At 41.0% G+C, this 12,701-nt stretch overlaps 1 protein-coding gene across 4 annotated transcripts in view; it reads right to left on the bottom strand.

Moving 5' to 3' along the window:
* The window catches only part of LOC105685004 (homeobox protein araucan), a 58,570-nt gene extending 49,014 nt beyond the window's left edge, over positions 1-9,556 (bottom strand). The window contains exon 1 of one of the 4 annotated variants that reach the window (XM_048659653.1): positions 8,689-9,556. In XM_048659653.1, the coding sequence (XP_048515610.1) occupies positions 8,689-8,799 (111 nt within the window). In that variant the 5' untranslated portion in view covers positions 8,800-9,556. The remainder of the gene's footprint in view (positions 1-8,688) is intronic. The other 3 variants (XM_048659654.1, XM_048659655.1, XM_048659657.1) reach the window with 3 other exon arrangements.
* Positions 9,557-12,701: the final 3,145 nt, after the last annotated feature.

Below are 12,701 nucleotides of genomic sequence, written 5' to 3'. Positions count from 1 at the left end.
ACGGTGGAAGAGCAGCTACCCTGGGGGGCGGGCGCCCGTCGCACCCCATTTCAGAGTTTAGCCCGCCGGCATAAACACTAAGTTGGTTCACTGTTCTAATTGAACGGCGGGGTACACTAGGGCGGATTTCACCCTCCTACTCCACCGCCACTTTATTCTATACATACCCACTCGACGGAGTGGGTTCTCGTTATAAAGCTCTCGTATGTGTCGTACGACCTTTGTGTATACCTCGTTGCACGCGCTTACGTACGGAAACCGTGCAAAAGTAGGTAGCTAAGTTCGCGAAGAGAGAGAGAAAATTTCAACGTACTCACCATCGATGTCCCGTGTACGTTCGCTCGACGTTGATGTCGTTACCCCCGTGAGTTATCCGTGGAGAGCAACCCCTCTCTCGCGTGTCGTCGAACGAACCGTATTTTCCCATCCCATTGAATTATATTTTTACTCCCCCTCCCCGCCGTTAGCGAGCTTCGTTAAATCTCGTAATTAGCCCGCGGGACCGCGAAGTTGAGCAACAGTTTGCGGCGACGGTAATAATATTTTCTTGAAATTTCCACGTCTGTTAAAATGTTCGGTGTATATGTGGAATATACCCCGTGGTTTATACGCGGTTCGGAGAGAACGAAGTTGTTGAATTTAACCTACATTAGATATTAACCCTAGCGTATCTCAAGTTTTAACTAAGAAGAAGCAAACGTTGTCACAGCTACTGACAACGAAGAGAAGTAACAAACTTCAACTCGAGTTGGGGGCTCGGATGGTAAGGGCGCGGAACACGAGCTATATACATATTTTATCTAATGCGTTTCTACAACAAACTCGCAGACGATCTTCCGAGACGGAGGTTTCGGGCTCGACAATAAAGAAGGGAAACTGGGAAAAGTTGACGTCTCGAAAATTCTTATTCTATTTTATTGTTGAATCTTTTCTTTTTTTTCTACTCGACCGATCAAAATTCAGAAAACTTTATTCGTCATATTTGTATATCTGGACTAACGTGAGACGTCGACGGAAAACTTTTGCTTATATTATAATACGATTTTTGATAACAGTCGCTATGCACAGATGGCAGTCCGTTTATTAAAACTACACAGTTTCCAAAAATTTGAATCATCTTTTCTTCTTTCAATCATCGCTCCAAGATTCCGATTTCCAGTGATTCGAATGCCCAAAGTTTTCGCAGGAGAAATAAAATCACCAAAATTTCGCCATTCATTTTTGAGTCACCCTGTTCGCTCGATGATAACGTCGAGAGATTTGACGTATTTATTATACAGATGAAAGCGTGGCCGTTGGGCCCCGAGGCTGTAGGGGGAGGTCACGTGCGGATCCGAGGGTTAGTTATTGTTGGAAACCACGTGTCGCAAATGAAGGGAAAACATCGACGATGCACGGCGGGCGCATAAGTTCCAAAGTCAACTTTGTACATAGGTATAGTGCAACGATGATCGCGGTAAAATGAGTAGAGTCGTTACGCGTATTTGTTGTTGTTGTTGTTGTTGTTGTACGTACAACGAAAGTGACCGACGACGAAAAGCTACGATATCCCATCTCCTCGCCGCAAGGATACGCCCGACGATCGCACGTGTCCTGCGGGGAAATTATTATTACGGTGAGAGACTCTTCGTGCCTCCTACATTGCACGTGTCACGTGTGCTCTTGCCTCCGCGTACATTATGATTAACCGCAGGATGCGATACAAGGACTCCGGAGTTTTATACCGATGCTCGTACACTCCACATGTCGTGTGAAAGAAAAACCTCGAACGTTGTATTGTTTTCTTACCATCGGTGTACGCGTACTGCTTTTTTAATTTTTTTTTTTTAAAATAAAGACACTTGACGTGCGTAAATAAAAATGGACAAAAAAAAAAAAAAAAGATCTTGAAACGTACAGCAAGTTGAACAATAGATAGCACTTTGAGAGAAAACTATTCTATTTAACGCATCGTCAACGCGCAGGAAGTTACAAGTGCGGTACACTGCGGCGAGGGGAAACGCACGGCAATGGAACAAGTGCTTTGCAAGTGCAGCCTGTGCGCGCAACCCCCGTAATACGGGAATGACCCTTGAAAAACCCGATGTTACTTACGGTACCGCCGTTTACGATCGTGTGAATAAATGCAAGCCGTTCTTGTATCGTTTATCAATCTGCGACCCCGAAAGAAAGAGGAATTACAAGTCGCTAAACGCGTCGAGCGAACAGCGTATCGGATAAAATCACACGATTCGACTCGCGATAATTCAGTCATACGGAATCCGAACCAAGGTTGGATTATTATCTACGTGGCATTTATGCACCATAATTTCTCGCCGAGTAAACGGCGCTACTCAAAGTTCATTTGCGATGACTAAGCGGCGTTGAAAATAACCCGTAGAACGTGAGACCGGCGGAATTTCATTCAAAGTCCGCGGATTACCGAAATCGACACGATCTTCGTGATCGAAAATTGTCGTTAGATTTTTGGATGAATTTTGCCTGAGCCAAAAGTCCCGGACGTATCGTAACGGGAGTGTTGGGAACTTTCTGCATTCGGATAGGAGTCGAAACGAGCGTCTCTCGTCTATGGGATTATGCGGTGGCGGCGGGTCGAGTGGTCGTGCTTTTTTAATATTCATACGTATGCAAAGATCGCGTGCGACGGCATGTGTGTAACCGTAAACGACGACAAGACAGCCGCTTATTACAACGTCGAGTTTTATCTATTGTGTCTTTTTCTATCTATAACGCTTTCGTTACTCCCAACCAGATCGGTGTACAATACAGATTTTCGTCTGCGTCGAGCGAAAGTAAAAAAACAAAAAAAAAAAAATGAAAATCCAACAATCGACGAAGAAATGTCGAAATGAAAAAAAAGCAATTCACAATCGCGGTTGAGGTAACGAAAATTCCATCGGTGTAAAATAGTAGTAATGTGCTTGCGGTAGTGTTATACGGTTATCTCGAAGTTTACTCGTTTTATAATTAAGATTAAATCGTCAGCTCGACGCTCTACCGAAATTCATTCCGATCACGTGAAGTTGTTCCGATAAATTTTTGATAATAAAAAATAAAAAAAGAAAAAAAAAAAACAAGGTGCCAGACGAACGGGTTGTTTTATCTACATAACGTGAGTTTTTGGAAGCACACCTGGGTAATTCTGGATCTTCGGGGTTCGAATTCGAGGTCTAGAGGTGGTCGGGGTACCCATAGGTATTACGTAAAACCCACAGGATAACGCGAGGCATATAAACCTGAACGTCTGCGGACCCAGGACGTCCCGTGTGACAAGCACGTAAGATACGATCCAGATAATAACACGGTTTGGTCAGCTAACTTTTTTTCTATTAAAAACACACCTTACCTACCTATGGGTGTGCGTAGCGTTGGAGGTTGAAAGGTATGGGGTGGTATGTATGGGCAGCAGAAGCGGGACGACGCGACGCTGCATCGGATAAATATAGTTGAACGCGTATAGTGCTTACACTACATTGTCCGGAAGTGAAAACGGTTTTATCTGCGGGCCGAGTCGAGTTGGACACCAAACTAACATACAGGTGCGTCCGCCCTTTCATTATCGCGGTCAATAAATTTCGTTTAAAAGTTCGTTTAATTGCTCTCGCTTCGCCGGTTAACCGACACCTTTTGCAGCCACGAACGTGTTTCTGTTATGCCCTGTCCGTTGCACCTAGACAACACCGCACGACCCCGCTATCTATCCCCCCGAACGGAGAAACTCGTAGCGCAGTTGTCCATATCCCACGTTTTACTTTTCTTTATTTTCAACACTCTCTGTCAATGTTGACAATTACCGGGAATATTTTTTAACGATACAAATTACACGAGAAATTCAGAAGAATTACGCTTCCTCCGACCAAGGGTGTAACACCGTGTCGCGGATGAATTTTTGTGTGAATATCTTACGTGGTGTTTCAAAAAATTTTTCCGTCAATCCGACGAGGGCGTATCACGAACGTTTGCGTCTCACCATTTCGAGACCATATTACGGTTGGCAGGTACGCTTAAATGTTGGTTTTTTTTTTTTTCTTTTTATTTTTTTTCAACAGTCGTAAATCACCCGACTACCGATACATTTCGAAAGTTTATGGTTTTCGAAACTCGTAGGAGGCAGATACAGCGGCGTGTTCGGTCTTAGGGGAAAAAAAAAATAAAGAGAAGTCCATCCTTTGAGAATATTTCGAGGCTTGTACGAAATACAAAAAAAGAAGAAGAAGATTTCCACCGATGTGACAAATTATTCGATTGAGATGAGGTGAAAATTAGGGAAAGTAGTGTTTCACTAGAATTCCGATGAAAATTCAAAGCTTTTACAAACCCCATTTTCCGACGCGATCGGCATGACCTGTGCGCCACCGCGACGAGCTCTACGTGTAAGAATGTTGCAACTGGTTCCCTAAGCGAAGGTTATTTTATTTGACCGTGCTCCGCACACCACCTACTATATCTACCACGTCAAAAAGAGAAACGACAAAGAGAAAAAAAAACAAAAAAGTAAGAAGAAGAAAAAAAGACTGGAAGCTGAACGTTTTAAGAATATAAATTTAATACACGTCCACCGAAAGATCGGCGTCGCTTAGCCGTTGTGTGACCATTGGCATTGCGCTCTTTGGTCAGGCCGGTTCACCGATCGCGACTCGACGCCAGTTTCACGCGCTATCGTTATGGGGGCCGTTGCTCTCGTCTTCTTATTCTTTCCCGCACTCCGTACTAATAATCGGACACTCTCTTTACCTTACATACGCGTTCTTCGGGCTGTTCCCACACAATATAACGCAATGGTATTGTTACTAGCTACCTATCCATTCTTCCTATATATCCAACGGCAAATGCATGCCTTCCGAATTGTATCCGACGTCGCCGTGGGAAACCCATACGTGATCCTGACCAGATTCACATAATTTTATCGTGTGTATTTTTTTCATCCCGTAGTACAAATTCATCCGGTGAAATAGAGTTTGAACATCTGTAGTAACCACATCTTGATGTAGGAATTATTCTTCGTATCGAGGGTATGGAGATTAATTCTTCTTTTCCCCTTCGAATAGTTATGGCGGATCGAATATTAGTTTTGAGCGGCGGTGACGCGGGGATCGGGGAGAGGAGGGAAAAGTGAAAAAATTTTTTTTTTTTTGGTAAATATAACGTGAAGAGTGGGTATTATAATAGCTAGGATTTATTGCTAGTCCGGCACTTTGACTGTACCATCAATTATACTGATTCATCAGTTTAAAAAGACACTCGCTTTAATATCATATATATATATGTTTGTATATTACACCATACACTGTACGGGGGTTTCATGTTCCCCAAATTTATGACCGTGACGTGATATGGTACCAGACTTGTTTCATTATACGTTAAAATACTAGCGCGCGGTAGACAATTGCCCTCGAGCATCACGCCTAGCAAAATGAGTTATAACAAACTAAACAGCATAGGTACCTAACCGTACCTAAACTCATCAACTGTATTCAAATAACCAACCAAACTTATCTATTCAACAGTTTTTCATCGTGTGCCCACGATCGCGCATCTGAAGATTTTTTTTTTCTTCCATTCGAAAAATCCCGCTCCTTCATTTCCTGAATAATCAATCTAACGAATTTTATCAGTTTCACTTAACTATTGCCATAGGCGAATATTAAACAAAAAAATAAGATGAAAAGAATTCAATCAAATCCACGTTGGAAGTATATATTCTTATCGGATAACTTTCTATCCCTTTTTTTTTTTTACGAATTTTTGGAGTATCTTTACTCGATATTCGGTTCAATTAATTACATGTTACATTGCGGTTTGTAAACGGGTAAACCAATTACTCGCAGGTTGGGTGTAATCTATAAATATATATATCTTTTATTTCTCTCTAATTTTTTTCTCTAGTTTTTCGCTTTCTCGGTACGAGGTTATATATGCGGCGATAAAGTACGACCACTTAGTACTTCCTCTTTCCCTCGCGATCTTCGGTGCAGTGCTTGTTTCTCTTCCGCTCGAGAGACTCGGTAATCTTGAGATCCGGTGCTGCTTTTCCCGTACAGTTTGTTATGTATATAATACCTATGTATACGTACACATCATATAAATATATCTGTCGCACGTTGTGCAGCCACGATATTAAATCAGCTGCGCTACATTCGAGGAAGAAGAAGGTTACCTAATGATCTCAGCATGACGACGATATAAATTAATAATTTGAAAAACACCCGGTAAACGGTTTGAATAATTTTTCGTTTTTTTACTTTCAGTTGAACTATAGATCATTCAGTCGAAAATTCATGAAACTAGAACGATAATGTGAGCGTTATTCGAAGTAAAAATTTTGCAAGTACCCGCAGATATTGCTTCGAGGTTCGATCGTCGGTAAAATGACTCTATGGTTCTAATGTGAAAACTTTTTCGATATTATTATTACTTTCTTATCGTGATACGGCAAGACGATGATAAATCAGCGATAATACGGGGATAATACAGCTTATTATATACGCGTGCGTTGTAGATGTAACTTTAAAACGTGTAATAAGGTGCAGCTGATAGTCACGACGTTCCTTCTCGCCGATCTTATTACTATAAATAATATATCGTTGTTATGTATATTATAATTTTACACTTTACGGACACGTTATACGTGAATAATATGTACGTATAAAATACCTCCATGTACAAGATGTGTATATAAATTATTTTTTTATTTTTTTTCTCTCTTTCGTTGAAACGCGTGAGCGGGTATATAATACGGGATAGGGATATCGTCGGCGAATCTGATGATGGCGGTACGGTGATCGGGTGCAGGCAGGTGCTTCGAAAAACTGAAACACATTTGAACGTTACTGCTACTGCTGGTGCTGCACGCGCGCCTCTACTTTCGATTTTATATCGTATATCGATCGGATATACATGAAGGGAAAATTTTCTTCTCCCTCATCCCTCTTTCGATCTCTCTCCCACTTGCTCCTTATTCTTGATCCTCGAGTTTCTCTATCCGCTCATTCATACCCGCCGTTAAATGCCTATAATTTTGAGTTGAAATTACCGGGTAGCGTAACCCACAGCGGCGAAGCATTCGGTCAGCGCTTTTTTTTTTCATTAATTTAGATCTCTTTCTGTTTCACCGTGTATTTTCAATTTCTTTTATTACCCCATCATTCGACTTTCGTTTATACATGTGTATACGTATTTTTGTACCATGGGCTCGTTATACGCGACGACGATTCGTATGGAATATTACCCATTTCTATAAGCTGAGAGAAGAGACGCAACGGGTGAAATTGAAACGAAATTACTATATTTACAGCCCTTCCTTACCTCCTCTTTCGGTGGGCGTTTACCACCGTCTATTTCTTATATGGTATACATCGAGCGCGGATGAGAAATAAAAAGAAAAGAATTGAAAAAAAAAAGGAATTGGAAAAAAATAGTCGTGCGTTGGGGTTCGAGAATACCCCGTTACACGCGTACGATGCCGTTGGTCATCATGATAATTATATAATGACATCTAAATCTTTGCTCGATTGAACTACCAATAACCCGTTATTAATTTTATTGCTCTTTTCCTTGAGCAAACAAACGATACACACCACAGCACGTGCCGCATCTGCCCGTTCGCGTTACGTGTAGAGATGGAATTGTATGTAGGAGAATTTGATTTTTTCTTTTTTCATCCCCTACGATTATTTCCTCGATTTTGAACCAGCGAGTCGGTATTGTGGAAAAGTGAAAAATTTACTTGATCATCGAATTTTTTCTATAACTTACTTTCCTCAATTTTGAAAAATCTCTTACAAAAATTTGTCTCGTCAGTTCGGATTGTAAATTTTTTTTTCTCTTTCCATATTTCAAGTAAAAAAAAAAAAAATATTTCAGCTACACGAAGTCACCTTGACACAAATATTTCAATGAACCGAACTTCTTCGCACTCCTACGAAAAATAGAAGAAACACAGAAAGAAGCGAAGTTAATTATTCGAAGATAAATTTGAAAAAATTGTAATATAATATATTATCGTAACGTGTGATATAATTTGTTGTCGTTGAATGAAAATACGAGTACGAGGCTTTATCGCGTAAATTTGAAAAATAGTCGCTTACTCGAATTCCATACGTTTAACACGTACGTTTCTACTCCGCCCCCCCCTCCTTCGTAGCCGCCCCTAATTATCACATGTGTTGATATTCGCTATTTTGTATGCATGCGTATGGAATATTCGCACTGGGCATTCACATCCGCATTAATGTGAGGTGTCGCGGACTACCTTATACATTCATCGATCATCGTAGCTGCTAGATTACGATACCGCCAACGCGTACTTTTTTTTTTTCTTTTTTCATTCAGGGACTAATTTTTTCCCCGTCTCATTTTTTCCCCTTTCCGTAGCTAGACGGAGCTGTGACTATAACTATTACAAACAGCCGCAAATTATACGCGAATGATAGCCATTCGATGACCTCGTAACAATTTCGCGTAGAAAAATAAGGTAAAAAGAAATAAACTGGAAACACGGCGATAGAATTTAGCATCAGAATTTTGATATAGTTTGTAGCCGGCGTGTAGCATTTAATTCTGTAAATGTTTAAAAACAAAATTCGGAGATGCTTTCAAAATTACTGTACCTGCATACCTGATTATGCCGAACATTTTGAGAATTCATGGTTTGCGTTGGAAGAAAAAAATCAGCGAAAAAAAGCTCACCTCCTGTTGATGAATCATATATTCCGAGGCTCCGGATTGCGGGGGTGGTTCCGAGTTGGTCACCTCTTGCAGGAGCCCCACGTGTTCCCAGCAATCTTCCGACATGTCCATATTGCTGCGGATCCCCTACGACGTTGCTTTTTTGCTGAATTTCTTTTTTTTCTACCTTTTCTTTAAATTTTTGACCGTTTATTTTATTTAATTTTATTTCTTGGGTAACACTTATTTATACATGAAACAAAACCGGGCTATTGACGAACAATCCCAGTTCACACTGATAAAAATTTGTACGAAACTCCCCTTTTACACACTTTTCTTTTTTATCAGTTCAATTTGAGTTAATTTGTTCTTTAGTTCGAATGCACTCGTCAGACTCCTGACGATCGTTCCAAAACACACATCTGCACCGTGCGTTCCGATCAGGTGGGGGGGTCCAAGTTTGTCAAACTTTTGTTTAACGATAAAAATTATTACAACATTTTTTACACACTAAAATTAACAACACATGTCGATTGATTACAGGGTTTTTTTTTCCTCTCGTTTCAATTAAATTCAATCGACGTTATGAATTGTAAAATCATTGACAACCGACAAACGTTTTTCGTACGATTTGACGTGTAATATTCAATCGCTTTTTAATCATACATTTTCATTCGATAAGTGTAACGGATAGGTGCCAGCGTATGTGATGCGAAAATTGACGTTGAAAAAGAGAAAAACTATCTATACGTATAATAATCGAGGTCAGAGGTGGAGGTGGTCGTTGGTCTTTACGATATGGTTTAGTTCAACTTCGCGGGTACATATATTTTTCTTATAGACACGACACGCTGCGCGGATAACAACCGCGACTAGAGGTGACCCACGGGTGGTGGTCAGTCGGCGAGGAATGAAGTCGCGGCACCGGGTTAGGTTGGACCCGACGTAGTTGCAGCATTAGGGGCTCCCCAGGAGGGGAAACGGGGGAGGAGGGGATCGCGGGCTTTTAAGGGGGGGTGCACGGAGGACAGGGGGGGTGGCCAGCAGAGAACTGGAGGAGGACTTTCGAGAGGATCGCCGTAGATATACCTGCACGCTGCTCTGCAGCCCCTTCGAATTTACTCTCCTCTCTCTCTATATACGACTGCCCTCCTCGGTAGTTTGATAATTCATGCGGTTTCAATTATGCGAATCCTCCAATTCTTTTGCCCCCTCCCCCCCCCCGCGAATCAACGATAATCGTTCGATGTTGAATTACATGAAACGGAGCTATGGCAGTTTTTTTTCCCCCCCTCTTTATTTCGATTCTCGATGATTTTATTTTGTACGGACGCGCGCTGCTGTAATCTTAACTATGACGATTTAAAGCGTGCGGTCTTTGATGTAATGATATGATCAGCCCGGTGGAGAACGATGGCGGGGTAGTTGGAACGCGCGTGCGGGTCGCGTCGGCGTGACTGCGTTGCCGTGGAGTGGAGGCGGCAGCGACGTCGCGACGCGCGACATCGTCGTCGTCGTCGTCGTCGTTGTAACGGTGGAGGCAACGCTACGTAGGTTCGGAGCTTCGCGGATGGCGTTCGTTTGGGGGTCCACGTGTGTTGAAGCGAAAGTGCGCGAACGCAACATCCCTTCTCTCTCTCTGTTACTCTCTCACACATGCTCCGTGTCTCCCTTTACCCTCTCTTTCGCTCTCTGGACGTATTGTACGGATTCTCATCGCCCCCTGCTGCAGGACACGAGGGCTTTCGGCTTGCGATCCGAACTTTAGACCACTAGGAGTTCAGCCCCGCCTGCTGCTCCTGGTTCCGCTTGCTTCTGCTTTTGTCGCTCTGTTTCAAGCCTGGGATAGGGACTACCCGACTTTACGCGAAATAACGTTGCATATTTTTTGGTAGTGGTGGAGAAAGAAAGTATACGCGTTATCGTCACAAGTTACACATCTACCTATGAAATTGATCGTGTTGTCGACAATTTTCCGCTGTTTGGAACATGAGAATTGAGATACCCATCTCGAAGGGAAAAATTCACAGCTCAATTTACTCAACGAATTCGTTTTCGTCGGGAGAACCCCCTTTGGATTCGGTCGATTTTTGGACCCAACGTAAAGTATTTTGAAAATTCATCGTATAATACTTTTCTAACGTATTTTGACCTCAGGAATCCAAATCTGAAAGAAAAATTAATCTATCTCTAAAATTGCTCGAGTTGTCGCCAATTTTCACCTTTTTGGGGCCGAAAAAAAAAAATTGAGTTCTTGATGTATTCTTATGTAATTAGAGCTCGGGAATCCGAATCTGAAAAAAACTTGATGTATCTATTAAATTTATCGAATTATCGCCATTTTTAGGCATTTTTTTGCATAAATTTGAGGATATCTGGAAGGGAAAAAATCGTAGCTCAATTTGGACAACGGATTCGTGGTCCTGAGGTCAAAATACATAAGAAAAGTGTCATACGATCAATTTTAAAAAATAAAAATTTTTGGTCAAAATTTGAGATTTTTCCAAGGGGTACCCCTTACGATTTTTTCAAATTTTGACCAAAATTTTTCATTTTTTTAAATTGATCGTATGGCACTTTTCTTACGTATTTTGACCTCAGGAACACGAATCCGTAGTCCAAATTGAGCTATGATTTTTTCCCTTCGAGATATCCTCAAATTTATGCAAAAAAATGCAATAATTCGGCGATAACTCGGTAATTTTTTAAGATAGATCAATTTTTCTTCCAGATTCGGAATCCTGAGCTCAAATTGCATTAACATAGACCAAAAAATCAATTTTTTATTTTTGACCCCAAAAAGGTGAAAATTGGCGATAACTCTGTCAATTTTAGAGATAGGTCAATTTTTCTTTTGGATTCGGATTCCTGAGGTCAAAATACGTCAGAAAAGTGTAATACAATCAATTTTTAAACTACTTTACTTTTGGCCTAAAAATCGATTTTTTTTTCGCTCAAAAATCGATTTTTTTTTGGTTTTTTGAGAATAATCTCACGTATAATCAGATCAGGAATCCAAATCTGAAAGCCAAAATCATCTACTCATGCAATCGATCGAGTAATCATCAATTATTCGCTGTTGGGAGCAGAAAAATTAAGAAATATCGATTGGTTGTAGTTGTAGACCCACTCTTATTTATCGCAATCCATGGATGGGTCGAAGTATTCGAATTTTTCAATTCACCAGCAAACCCGAGCTTTGCTGGAGTCAGGTAGCCACGGGCGCGCGGGTTTGTTTTGAGGCGTCACCTCTGCCCAGCCCCCAAGGTGACGTCTCAAAACAAAGCGCTACGCTGCTGGCTGCGCTGACTCCAGCAAAGCTCGGGTTCGCTCGTAGACCAAAGAATTCGAATATTTCGACGCAGAGATATTCTCAAATTTATATTGCAAAACAATAAAATGGCGAAAACTCGGTCAATTTCTCAGATAGATCAATTTTTGTTTCATATTTGGATTCCTGAGGTCAAAATACGTTAGAAGAGTGCCATATGATCAATTCTAAAAATACTTTATTGTTAGCTTAAAAATCGGAAGAATCCAAAGAGGTACATCTCAGATTTTATTGGTCTTTCAGTCCCTTTTCGATTAATTGTTGTTAAATTGATCAAGGACGTAGAGAAAGAATAAAAGGAAGCATAAGAAGTTGATTCTATGAGCATTGAAACTTCAAAAACTCCCAAGCGATATCGCTGGTGGTAATTTTTCATGGGACACAAGATCGATGAAGATATGTTGTCTCTTCGTGGACACGTCAACATTTTTTTTGTATCATTATGAAAAAAAAAAAAACGCATTTTAGTCGTTCTCTCATTTTCTCGCAGGAAATGTTAATCGTGAATTTGCATAAGTTTTTGTTTCAAAAATTTTGGATCCTTCGTAGAGAAAATAGGGAAGAATATTTTTCAAAAAATTCATCCTCCGGGCTCGATTTCCAGATTCAGCGTGGTAAATGATGACGTTTATTTCATCAATTACTTCCGGGATTGACGTCTCGATGAATTTGATTAGTTTGACGTTGACTACTGCAGCTGAAA

The sequence above is a fragment of the Athalia rosae genome, chromosome 8 (genome assembly GCF_917208135.1).
Source record: "Athalia rosae chromosome 8, iyAthRosa1.1, whole genome shotgun sequence".
Lineage (NCBI taxonomy): Eukaryota > Metazoa > Arthropoda > Insecta > Hymenoptera > Athaliidae > Athalia > Athalia rosae.
This window is presented reverse-complemented; position numbering and strand designations above follow the sequence as displayed.